Source organism: Cygnus olor, chromosome 5 (assembly GCF_009769625.2).
Source record: "Cygnus olor isolate bCygOlo1 chromosome 5, bCygOlo1.pri.v2, whole genome shotgun sequence".
In the NCBI taxonomy this organism is placed as follows: domain Eukaryota; kingdom Metazoa; phylum Chordata; class Aves; order Anseriformes; family Anatidae; genus Cygnus; species Cygnus olor.
The window spans coordinates 2860427-2873067 of record NC_049173.1 but is presented as its reverse complement, the minus strand read 5'-3'; the positions used below and the strand labels follow the sequence as shown (position 1 = coordinate 2873067).

Here is a 12641-nt window from a genome sequence, read left to right as displayed (position 1 = left end):
GTCTGCACTGTAGGCTGACTCGTCTGCAGAGTCTTGGGTTGCACCAGGCTTCTGCAGCCTGAAGCCTGCCTCTGCTGGAGCACCGAGACAGCCAGCTTGCGAGCTGCTGCTTCCATTGCAGAGCTGCTGACTGCAGAAGCCTGGACTTCGCGGTATCACAACAGCATACTAAGGAATGCATTTGGATGTGTAATGATCAATTATTTTTTTTGTTCTTTTAGAATGACATTTTCGGTGCTTCTCTGATCCTCTAGTCACAATTTCTTTTTTTACCTTTTGCTGGCTTTGAAAGAAAAGCTCCCACTGTTATGGGAAACAGTCTGTGTCTTGAGCATACAACACTCACGGAAGCAATTTTCCACTATTTCTTCTTTGTAAAGGTTTTTCTCCTTTTGCAATTTCCTTAGTTTTCCTTTTTTTGTTGTTTCTATTATTAGGCATTTCAGCAATATTTAAAATACCACGTAGGAAGAGGAAAGATTAGTTGATGGTATCTTGTGTGGAAGAGAGCTGAAATGGTTCTTGGGGGTGGGCGGTGAGGGAGGGAGGGAAAGGAAGTGACTGTGCTGAATTGAAAAGGGCTTAATGCAGTGAGAGAGGAGCACTGTGTTTTGTAAAGGGCTGGAGATGCTCTTTACAAAACTGAATGGTATTGTCACCGATCAGTTCGGTTGCACATGTCAACCTTTGAGCAGAGCTCCTAATGTTATAAACATTTCACCTAGGGGACTGCTTACAAAATTTGGCGATGGGAGTGAAGATGTTGAAGAGTGAGTGAACCTCCTTCGTGTACAGTTGCATTTACTCCGTGTGGCTCTCGCTAAGCAGGCAGTGTTCTGGCAAAATCTCATCCCCTAAAATGCTGCAGGCAGCTTTGCCACTCATAGAAGCGAGGGCTGGGTGCTCTCAAAGATCTAACGCACGCTTGACTGTTTATCTGATCATCTGGAGAATGTACGCAAAGCAATGCTTTCTTCCTTTGCTCTCCTTCCTGAGGTTATTTTAGGATGCGTGGAAGTGCCTAATACTTGAAAGTAGACTTTGTGTTGACTAGTCTGCCAGGCCTCATAGCGGCAATGGGCATGCAAATATTCCTGCAGAGCTCTGGGAGGGTTTGTGCAACTCCTGTTACCCAGACGTTTGAGTGACCCAGAACCGCACTGAAAAACAGCAAGCTGCGCTGAATGGCTGTGAACCCTTGTGTTGGTTGGCCCAAAGTTCAGGTGCAGTTGGGGTTGCTGTTAGTAGATGTCCAATGAACTTGTTTTGTCACTTTGGAAAAACTGGGGGAGAACATTGCTCTGTGATTTACTGGCTGATCCAGAAATGCAGCATTTTCACTGTCAGGAAGAATTTTTGAGAAAAAACAAGTGCAAAAGTAAAATCCAAGCAGTGGAAGGGGGGTGCCTTCAGAGAACTAGTCCTTTAACATATGTGCTTTGAAAATTTCAATACCCTTCATCACAGAACGCTCTCTAATGTCTACGTTTATGAAAGAACATGAGTTTATCAAAAACAACACTTCTAACAAGATTAACATGCTTTTTTATATTTCCACCCTTGGACTTCTAGTTTAACACTGTTCATGCAAAGCTGTGATCAGTCTTTTCTACGCGTCTGGCTTGTATCATTTATAGTCTTTGTTCTCAAGCAAGTCAATTTATATTGTTGATTTAACTAAGACAACTTCTACACCTTTTTATTTCAGATCAACACTAAAGCGAGCAGGGCCACCTCCTCTACCTCCTAAGGTAAGTGACTGTGGTTTTAGGCAGCAAAACCCCACTCGTGCAGCCTCTGCCGTGCTTATGTTGGATGCTCTCAGTAGGTTATAAATTCTCTTAAATACCACTTGCTAGCTGACTTCATATATTTTATGCTGACTTGCAGTCTGTGCAGTCTTGACCTTTGGGAACTCCTGGCCTTGTGCACTGTTCTAGACAAAGTGAGTTTTAGGTATTTTCTCTCTAAAGAGAGCATGCTGTGCGGAATGGCCTCTCAGTCAGCGTTGTGCCCGCTGCTGGGATTTTTCCATCAGAGAAGGAATACCTCTTAGATTATTCTTCTGACAAATGGCTTTGTTCTAAGGCTGATTTACTTATTTATTTTTCTAATGTAGAAGCAGTGTAAGTTGAACTAAAATTTGCTTTAAGTGTATGCTTCCAGATGCCATTTCCCAGGTAATCGTCACCTCTTTTGTTTGTTGCAGCCAAGAATAAACAGTTATCCCGAGGAAAATCTCCCGGATGATGAGAAATCTCAGACGATAAAACATTTCCCCGACTCACAGAACAGAGCCCCACCAGCTCATAGGAGACAGAGTATTCCTGTTTGTGGGCCTCAGACTGATTCTTCCCCCATTGGTATGACCAGCAGCATCAGTAGCCCAGGATTGCTCACAGCTAGATACAGCGACTTGGGTAAATGCATTGCACTTCCTAAAGGTGCCTTGTTTCCTTTTAAAGGAAATCAGTTTGGGAGTCAGCTCTGTTTTCAGAAGATGGTTATTTTAATACAGGCTGACCGTGAAGTGAAACTTTCCTTTTTACACGTGTGCTGGTTCTTGTTTGAGCCATGACCCGTGGTGGAAATGTCCTTCCCAAAGCAGGGATGCTCAGCCAGTCAATACTATTGCCTGCAGGAATAACATAAAAACAACGAGTGTGCAGGAAGAACCATCTGTGAGGACATTGCCGCAGCTTTATTCTCAATCCTGTTCAGCCTGGGGACTGTTTGGATAATGGGAAGCCTTTTTTACTGTGTAGCTTTGCATGCAGAAGAGTAGCCAGCTGCTCTTGAAAGGGTTCAGCTACCTGAGAAGTGTATACGCAAGTTTCAGAGTTCACTATGCTGTACTCCCACTAGGCACAGGGAGAAGAGAGAATAGGGCAGCAAAATATTTTCTATTTCGTTATGTCAAGTGAGTTCCAAAATGTGCCTGGGCTTCATTCTAGGAAATGGGGATGGCATGTTGAAACTAATTGAAGAAAATGCAGAAGGATCCGGACAAATCCCTCAGCTGCCACGTAAAAAAGAGAAAAGAGATTTTCCTGTAAGTATTGTGGCTCTGTCTGATCAGTTGCCCTATTTCACATATCATTTCAAGCTAGCTAGTTTTACTTCAGTGCATGGGAGCTATTTTATGATCCTTCTCTCTTTCCACAGAAGCCAGCGATCAATGGTTTACCACCCACACCGAAGGTGCTGGTAAGAAGCCTCATTTGCAGTGGGAATTACTGGAAGTCTGCCATCATGTCATCTCTCTAGTGTCAGAAGGTTTATTCTAGAATAAGCCACCACCTCATCTGGGCTGATGTGCACGTCATAGCCAATTACTTTTCACTCAGTTATTTGTGCACTGAATCCAAGATACTTGCTTCCTTTTCTTAAAAACTTCCCTTCACCATTCAGTCAGGATGTGAAGAGATGGGGGCTTCACTGGCTCTGTGGGCTGTGATCTCCAGTGGCATTCCCTGTTTAATACAGAGAAAGGGGGAAAGGAGGTAGCGATTGGAGAGGGTGTTACTTGCCTGAATGTTTCTGCTTGATTTGCTTTCTTACACAGTTGCATAAGCACTCAATCTTCTTACCTAGTAGGTAAGAATTGTCCATATCATTTTGATCACTCTTTGCATTTCTTAACGTATATGAAGTCTATGAAAAGGTTTGGAAGGCTGCATTGTAATTGGGGGGGAAAGATAAAAATGTTTTCCATCAAAGCAGGTTAGAGTAAGTTTGTGTCTGAAGAGAAGAGGGCCATGCTGTGTGTACAATCCTGTGCTAAGTAGCCAAGTGCCAGAAGTTAAGACCTTTATACAAGAAACATGTTTCAAGTTTCAGTTTTTGTGTCTTTCAGATGGGAGCATGTTTTTCCAAAGTTTTTGATGGTTGTCCCTTGAAGATTAATTGTGCAACATCATGGATACATCCAGATACTAAAGGTAAAGTTACTTTTTGTGTTCGTATGTTAAGGCTGCCTGTTACTGAAGTGCTAATGAGCTTGTGAAATAAACCATTTCTCTTAATTTTATAGATCAGTACATTATCTTTGGAACAGAAGAAGGTATCTATACTTTGAATTTGAATGAACTTCACGAAGCAACAATGGAACAGGTGATCTTCGGTGTATTGAACACACAGAATAGATTTAGCAATACTATGAAGCAAGAAAGTTTTATATTAAAGGGGGGGTAGATGGGATGCCAAACTTTGTGGCATAAACTGATTCACATTGAAGTAAACACTGGAAGTCTTAAAATTAGTAGTTCCCTTACCTGATTTTGTTGTTGCTCTTTATATAACACTGCTTTCAAAGGAACTCTGTACTAAACTAGCTTTCTTCTCTGTGGAGACAACTGATTACCTACCTTTTCTTTCTCCATTTTATCTCCACTAGATGGCATATTGCTTCTCCACTGCATGCTACCAAAGCCCTCAGCCATTTAGTTTAGTTGGTGGTGTTACCACCAATAAGTATGCGTTTGCTTCAGTTTTCTTGGGCTCTCTAACCCTTTCCAAAGAGCTTCCACTTCATAAAGTCATGGTGGTGTTACATTTGCCTTTTTAGAATCAGAAGTAGCAGGGTGTTTTTGCAAGGGAAGCATTGACAGAGGCTGATAATGAGATGTACACCTGCAGCTTTCAAAAGCAGTTCACAAAGGCGCTTCAGGCCTCTAAAGTGTTACATTCAGTCAAGACATGGCACAGGACAAAAGCCACAGGTGACGAGGTGGACATCTATGACTAATAGTGAGAGAAAGATGATTTCACAGAAAGGGCATTGCATAGATGTCTGTGCTTAAGAGGAAAAAAGTCCTTTGTTTCTGGGAAGTTCTTGATAGAAGACAGAACTTCAGGGGCAAAAGAAAGGGGGAAGCAATTCAGCAAGGTCAGGGAGGGGGTAGCTTGGCACAGACAAAACAAGAGAAGGTTATAAATGGCTTGATGGTGAGAAGTCTGAATTTGAATGTAATATAGCGAGAAGACGCTTTCACGTTGAGAGGGAGGGCCATGTACCTGAATGCAATAGAAGAACATTGAATATGAAGTTTGTTTTGTTATCTTTTTGTAGCGTCAGCAGACATGGCATCATAGAATCAAAGAATGGTTTGGGTTGTTCCACATGGGGAACAACTACTTACTTTTCTAACAGATTTCCCAAAAATGTGGTGACTACTGTTGGCGACCACCTGGCCTTACCTCAATTAACTCTTCCCTCAGTTAGTAAAACTAATCTGTTTCTTTGTATATTTTCCTAATTTATTTTATGTGACAGTCTTCTCTGGACTCTTCCAGATGCCTTTTTTTATATCAAGAGCTTAAACATGGCAGTGTTTGGTAGAGAGAACCTAGCACTATCTACTTATGACATTTAATGCATCCCACAATAAGAGTTTCCTTTTCTGTGAGAGCATCCTCAGTTGGCAGAGGTTACGTGTGATTCACTACAAACCCCAGAGGCTTTACAGCAGTGCTTCAGCCATGCCAGTTGTTTCCCTGTTTGCATTTATTCATTACATGATTCCTCCCCACTAAATGTTGGTGCTTGAGATTTTTTAACTGTTTCTCAAATTTTTAATTCTGATCACATCCTCCAAAGTGCTTGTTGTCTCTCCAAGGATAGTATCTGCTGATTTCAGAAGCACACTCTTACTCCATTACTAATTTCTCAGTGAAAATGCTGAACAGAACCACACGTAGAAAAGACACTATGTATCTGCAGGCTGCCTTTTTCCCCTACTAAATAGCAAATTTCTGATAGATGCTCTTGTTTTCATATTTTCTTTCTGCATTTTCTTTTACTTCATATTTTCTCATTTTGCCCTTGGAAACGGCATGTGAGACAAAGTCCTTCACATATGTTTCATGTTTCACTGCACCCAGCAGGGCAGTTACTCTGTTGAAAAAGAAAATTCTGATGTTCAAATGCAGCCCCTTCTGCACAAGTCTGCACCATCTTCTCTTGTTATCCTCTTGGTAATTAAAAAGTGGGTGGCTTGTTCTTGTGCTACCCCAGATGACCAGTCAGTCCGTCAGGCTTTTTTGCCGCTCTCAGAGTTCAGCCTAGGTGCTGCGTTTGTCCTTCCTGAGGTCCTTGGTCGTCCTCCAACAGTTTTGAAAATAATTGTTACTGAGGCCTTGGGGTTTGAGCCAGTTCTTAAGTACTGTTAAGTAAACTTTTGGGGGGCCTGCCGACATGAGTATATGTAGTCGGAATAATGATTGTGTTTTTTATCTGCTTCTAGCACAAGTTTCTACCCCAGTGCCAGTAACTGTGCTAATCATGCAGTTCAGATGAATTTTCACTTCTGTCAAGCTGGGGTCCTAGCCATTTGCTTTCCCAGTTACCACGTTTATTGACTTCTCTCGTTGCCTTTGTGTACTTTGCATTGGTAATCAGATTTGCATCTTAACCTTTCTTAAGTTTCTTTCTTCAGGCTTATCCTGTGATTTTCTACTCAACCTCGCACCCTTGTTTTCATTTTCTGTATTATATGTGTGAGATACTTAAGGTTTGGGGTGGAAACAACAAATACCCATCTTGTGATAGCTTGGAGAGGGTTCACAGAGAACAACTGTACCCCTTCTCTTCCAGTGGCACCATCAAATGAAGCTAACAGAAGCCAAATTAAAAATAAACAGTGGGTAACTGGCCTGGGATGTTTTGCTATGGGGAGTTACAAATGGTAGGAATTACACGAGTTCAGAGGGGGTCTGGACAAATTTATGGAAGATGAATCTTCTGAAGATCACTAAGAACATAAAACCCCTGTCTGACTCGGCAGGTTTCCAAGCTGAAGAAACTTGGCACCTGGCAGAGTACTTGGTAGAGTATTACGTTGTTTTCATAGGCTGACAATTTTTTAGAAAAAATTGTCACTTTATAGAGTCTGTTGGAAATCAGTGTTAGTTTAGGCAGACATTTGCTTGAACCAGTAGAGCTGTTCCTTTGTAGATCCTTGATTCGAGTGTCTTCTGCTCTGTTGTGCAGTGGTTTCTCTCAGTGGAGCTGTCTGCTGTTGTCTTTTTTTTTTTTAAGTATCCTTTCAAAACAGCTCGATCTTATGAACTCTTCTTTCTCTTCATGGAATTTCTTCTCATGGGAGGTCCTTGCCTATGAATCCTCATCAATAAATTCAGTCTCTTTAAAAAAGAAATAAATTGCATCCTTATTCCTTCCGTTGTTGAGACTCCTGAATGCTGTCATTTTCCTGTCACTGTTAGCAAAATTCCCTTCCTCCTTCAGGTTGTCAGGAGGCTCTTAACTTTACATTTTCTCAGACCTAGATTAGCTACTTCTTGAGTAACTTCTTTACTCTGAAACAAAAATAAGTCCCAATGCCTTTCCATGAGCTGCCTGTTTACAAAGCAGTATGCTAATATAAATAGCCAGCAGATAAGTCCCATAAAGTACAAGATTTTGTGCTAATTCAAGTTACTTAGAAAATATCACTGCCTTTTTTTAGTTTTCCCTCTTCTGACTTGCTTGGGGCTTAGTAGGCTTCTGTAATAACATTACTGTCTCTCTAGCTGTCATTCCTGAGCATGCTGTATCTGTCTATTTATGGTATTCCAGTCTTGCCAGTTGTCCCACTTCAGCTCTGTGCTGCTAATTAAAAAATAAAGAAAAATTGAAGTTTGAAAGTTTCAGGGGTAGAAGATGGCAGGAATGAAAACTGATTCAGCCAAAAAATAAAAAATAAATAAACAAACTAAGCAAGGGGTCCAAAGGAGTGAGTTAAAGGGGAAAATGTAGTTGAAGCTGGGACTTTCTCCAGCATCCATCGCTGCAGGAGTGGTGACAGATGTGGAGCAGGCAGGGAAAGCCATGGTTAGAAATTCCTGTATGCTTCTAGTAACGGAGATAATTTCTTTCTTCAGTTATTTCCCCGAAAGTGCACCTGGCTGTATGTTATCAATAACACCTTAATGTCCTTGTCAGGTATGTATAAGCAGAAAAAAAAAATTTAAATGATTAAAATTAACATTCAGTACAATGTCTGTTCATTGCAGTGAAGTAGAAAACTGTACATTATTTCTTGTGTTTGTATAGAAAGTTTTGCTTCATGAGTGTTTTAATTTGAAAAATTTTCGTAGATAGGGCTTGATAATACTGCTGCATTACCGAAATGTAGCTGTTTGACAGCATGTTCGGTATGAACCAGAGTTAGAAAATAAATACACCCTAAAAAAAAAAAAAAATCAAGTTAAAGAACCGTGAGGTGGCTGTGAAATACTACCAATCCATCAGATGGAGCCTTAAAAAAAAATAAAAAAAATCAGCAGTTGACGTGGAATTTCTAGGCGGGATACAGAGGTAGCGTGGCATGCAGACTAATTGTAGGGTTGTGCCTTTGAACATACAGGGTTTTGTGTAGCACCAGTTTTACTGATTTATAAAGATGTCCTGATAAAATGAATTGTTGCTGTATAATTACAGCCTTCTAAAAATGTGTACATAAAACTAACTTTCAGAGCTTTTTTTAGTGTTACTGAAATGAATTTTGAGTTGAATGATGTGTTTTCTCTATATGCATTATTATTGTTGTCTTGTTTTATTTTTCTTCATAATTGGACTTGAAATATCTGACGCATGTGGTCCATTTTTCTAGAAGGTAATTTTCTATACATATATTTCTCTAAAATGTACGTTTCTCTGACGGAGGTGTGTGTGCCATATCAATTTGTGCTGTTCTCTTTTACAGGGAAAACATTCCAGCTCTACTCCCATAATTTAATAGCTTTGTTTGAACAAGCCAAGAAAACGGGATTAGCTGCTCATATTCAAACCCATAGGTTTCCTGACAAAATATTACCAAGGTACAAATCTTTCACTTGCAGTTATTAACAAGTGACAATTTTCTTGAATGCTGTTGAACTGGTAGCATGAAAGGCCCTTGGCATCTCTTGTTGATGCATTTTTTTGTACCTGTTATTCCAGGAAGTTTGCCTTAACGACAAAGATTCCTGATACGAAAGGATGCCACAAATGCTGTATAGGTGAGTAGGCGTTCAGTTTCACAGGTTTTTTCCTGGTCTCTGTTGTTTGGACATGGCATGTCTTCAACTCATTGCTTTTTAATAAACTTATAGTTAGTTTACTGTTCAGAAAACAGTATGACTACAATATTTCTCAATGTTGTGCTTAACTAGTGCACATCTTTCCTTCGAATTATTGCAGGGGATCTTTATGCCGGTCAATGGAAGTGATAACACAGGCGTTTTTGCTATCAGTTCTTAACCTAGAAATGTTGCTATCTAGAACAAGATCCATTGGGAAACCCTGGAGAATGCCGGTAGCATGCAGCTGACATGTTGCACGCTGTTTTTGAGAGCTGCCAAGGGTGAATCTGAAGCTCTCAGTGAATAAGTAGATGTTTGGGATCACTGGTTTCAGGCTGCCACATGAGCCAGCTGGTTACTGTGACATGCAGGCTGCCTGCGAGTGTCACGCTTGTTACAGAATCCCGGACTTGGTGCCATACACAAACACCCTTTCTGGTTTGTCAGTTTGCCTCAAGCTTTGACCTAGATCCCATTTTTAGGGAGGCTAATGTGAAAATAATATTTTCCACAAGGAAAAGGCTGGGTATGAATAAAAATGATGTCCGGATGGGGAGGACTGATCCCATTTCTCAGTGTTCTAAGTACCCACAAAAAAGTTAAAGCTTGTGAAGTTACAAACTTGTCTTTGGCTTCACTGAATTTCAGGAAGGTTTGGGTTTTCTACAGAACACGTCCTTTCGAAAACTGGCCCCAGCGCCGTGTGAAATTGTATTTTACGCTTTTGCTTAAGCAAAATACAAAGTACCTCGTAGCAAACTTGGACATCCTGTTTAGCTCATCTAAAGTGTCTACAGTAGTCATATTTACAAAGTATTCCTGAAATCAGGCTGGTCTTTTATCTAACTGAGCAAAAAAAAAAAAAAAAAACATATTGCATTAGCTGTCAAAGCTCACAGGAAGTTCTGGGGCATCTGGACTGCTTGGGAATCTTTTTGGTTTAAGTCACAACGTGACCCAGACCTTTCACTCCCAATCCTCACTCAGCCCCAAGAAGAAGGTGTTATGACTTTTCTGGCCACTCAGCGTGTGGCCTCTTTACTGGAACTTAAAAAATGCCAGTGGTTATTAATTACAAGGATAATTTAATTTATCTGGAATGTAGCACAATATTAATCACGGTGGATATTTGAATGGAAATCCAGAAAACAATTACCAGTGTCAAAGTGAGACTGTTTCTGTAGTTATTTGCAAAGATATCTGCAATTTTTATTTTCAAGTATTCATTGAGCTTCCTGGACTTAAAATTTTTATTTTTTTTTCCTGTTTGTTTATTTTATATAGTGAGAAATCCATACACAGGACACAAGTACCTCTGTGGTGCCTTGCAGTCTGGAATTGTTCTGCTACAGTGGTATGAGCCAATGCAGAAATTCATGTTAATAAAGGTAAATACCTCATTTTAGTTTAGAACATCTAATTTTGCATCTCCTTCTTACCTGCTCCAAGATCTTAATTGTTGTATGGTTGTTGAAGTAACCTTTCTAGAATTTGTAATGGAAAGTACATCCCAGGATAGTCCCATTTGTGGGTTCTGAGCACTTGAATTTCTGGCTTGACACATGTTGACTAAGAAAATCCAGTGACTGAATCAGTCGAGTGTTGGATCAAGCCCAGTACTAGCAATAATGGACTAGCGTGCCTCTGCGCAACCTAATGTTGCTCACAGCTCATGCTGTCTTAAAAAAAGCACTCCTAGTAGCAGTGAAACACTGTTCTGTATCTTGTACACTTCGTGCATGTCATTTTAGGCTTCTTTCTTCCAAGGTAAAAGGAAACTTTAAAAATGCTTTTTTTTTTCCTTTTTTTTTTTTTTTTTCTCCCTCAGCACTTTGATTTTCCTTTGCCAAGCCCTTTGAATGTCTTTGAAATGCTAGTGATACCAGAGCAGGAGTACCCGATGGTCTGCGTAGCTATCAGTAAGGGTGCTGAACCAAATCAGGTAGTTCAGTTTGAGACAATCAACTTGAACTCTGCTTCTTCATGGTTTACAGAAATTGGTGCAGGTAAGACTCTTGGTCTGTCTTGCAGCTATTTTATTGTCTGGTAACTGTTGAATAGCCCTTCCTCAGAAGTCATTTGGAAACCCTTTATGCTAGGCAAAATGATGCAGCTTCTCTGTGTAAAGCATATAGAAGCCGATCCCAAGTTCTTCTTGTGATGATTTGCCAACCTTACTGTAAACTATCTTAAAAGACTTCATTTTTAGACACATCTATTAAACTTCCTTAAATAGTAATGCAGACCCTGCTGATCGAGTTCTCATTTGTGGTTGCATGCTTTTTACTGGGGTCAGCCTTAATGCTCTTTCCTCTTTTTTCCTGTGTAAAGACTCCTATAAATGCATTCTTGTCTGTCCTCCAGTCCTTGGGGGAGGCTTGTCATCTTCAGCTGGCTATTAATAAGTAGAATGTTTTATCTTCAAAAGCTGGTTGATATTTTGCAGATGCTTTTCTTTGCTGGCTTTGTTGGATGCAATTTTTAACCTTTAGATACAGCTGTATTGAGAAATTCATTAAGAAAAAGTATGCAAACTATTAAATTCTAGTTTAATATCAGCACAATAATCTTTCCCAATGTGAATTTAAAGGAAAAGAACATTTTTTTAGGGGCAAAAATTCCCTTGGTGATTCCTTTTGTTCATTAGCATGCCCCTTCATGAAGGAAGCTGACTTTCTGTGCTGAACTGTAACATAAAATGTATTTTATGCCAATAAACAGTAGTGCTTTCATATTAAATACATGCTTTGAACTAAGAGGTTTGTCCTTAGGCCCTGTTCTGCTCCTATAACATTCTGAGATCATGCAGCCTTAAAAATATAAAAGAATAAAAATATTGTAGCTTGCAAAGTGCTCATAGCATACTGAAAATGCTGTACCAATTGGCAAGAGGATGGGGGGATGGCAGAAATCAGTGTTATGACGTGACATAAACTAATTCCTTCTCTTTTTCACAAGGCAATCAACAGTTAGATGCCATTCACGTAACACAGCTGGAAAGGGACACTGTCCTAGTCTGCCTGGACAGTAAGTAACAAGCGACTCTTGGGCAACTTACTACGTCTTTTGCTAAACATGCTTTGCCACAATTGTTGATTTTAACTCTACCATAAGTTAATTTTTTCATTACTAATTTGTGTTGTAGCATTTCCTAACAGATACAATTCAAATAACTGTTCATTGTGACTCTTGCAGTTCCGCTTTCCCTCTTCATGTGTTTCTCACTCTTGTTTCTCTTCATTCTTCACTCTTGTTTCTTTCCAAAAGGAAATGTAATGCAGCGTTACGGATGAGAATTCAAATACACGCCAATCAGAAATTTTCACAATTTCCTTGGAAAATGTGACATTTGCCTGTTGTGTATGCCTAGCAAGATAAAAGGCTAACACTTGCATCTTACACAATACCAGTAGCAATGACTTGTGCGTCAGAGGGTAATACCTCCCTGGGAACTCTGCAATGACTTAAGCAACCTACGTTTCCAACCTTTATGTTGCATTCACATTTCTGCACTAAGTTTGTTTTCAGGAAGGCCATCCGTAAAGTCTAAAACCATACAAAGTCTATAAAAAAGTTGT

General features: G+C 40.0%; 1 protein-coding gene across 5 annotated transcripts in view; it reads left to right on the top strand.

Moving 5' to 3' along the window:
- MAP4K5 (mitogen-activated protein kinase kinase kinase kinase 5) overlaps positions 1-12641 on the top strand; it is an 89389-nt gene that overhangs the window by 68306 nt on the left and 8442 nt on the right. The window contains exons 18-31 of one of the 5 annotated variants that reach the window (XM_040557866.1): positions 726-770; positions 1709-1751; positions 2210-2363; positions 2955-3052; positions 3166-3207; positions 3857-3941; positions 4034-4113; positions 7882-7942; positions 8613-8615; positions 8706-8820; positions 8942-9000; positions 10348-10451; positions 10892-11069; positions 12022-12090. In XM_040557866.1, coding sequence (XP_040413800.1) covers positions 726-770; positions 1709-1751; positions 2210-2363; positions 2955-3052; positions 3166-3207; positions 3857-3941; positions 4034-4113; positions 7882-7942; positions 8613-8615; positions 8706-8820; positions 8942-9000; positions 10348-10451; positions 10892-11069; positions 12022-12090 — 1136 coding nt within the window. Of the gene's footprint in view, positions 1-725; positions 771-1708; positions 1752-2209; positions 2421-2954; positions 3053-3165; positions 3208-3856; positions 3942-4033; positions 4114-7881; positions 7943-8612; positions 8616-8705; positions 8821-8941; positions 9001-10347; positions 10452-10891; positions 11070-12021; positions 12091-12641 lie in introns of all 5 variants that reach the window. The other 4 variants (XM_040557863.1, XM_040557867.1, XM_040557865.1 and 1 more) reach the window with 4 other exon arrangements.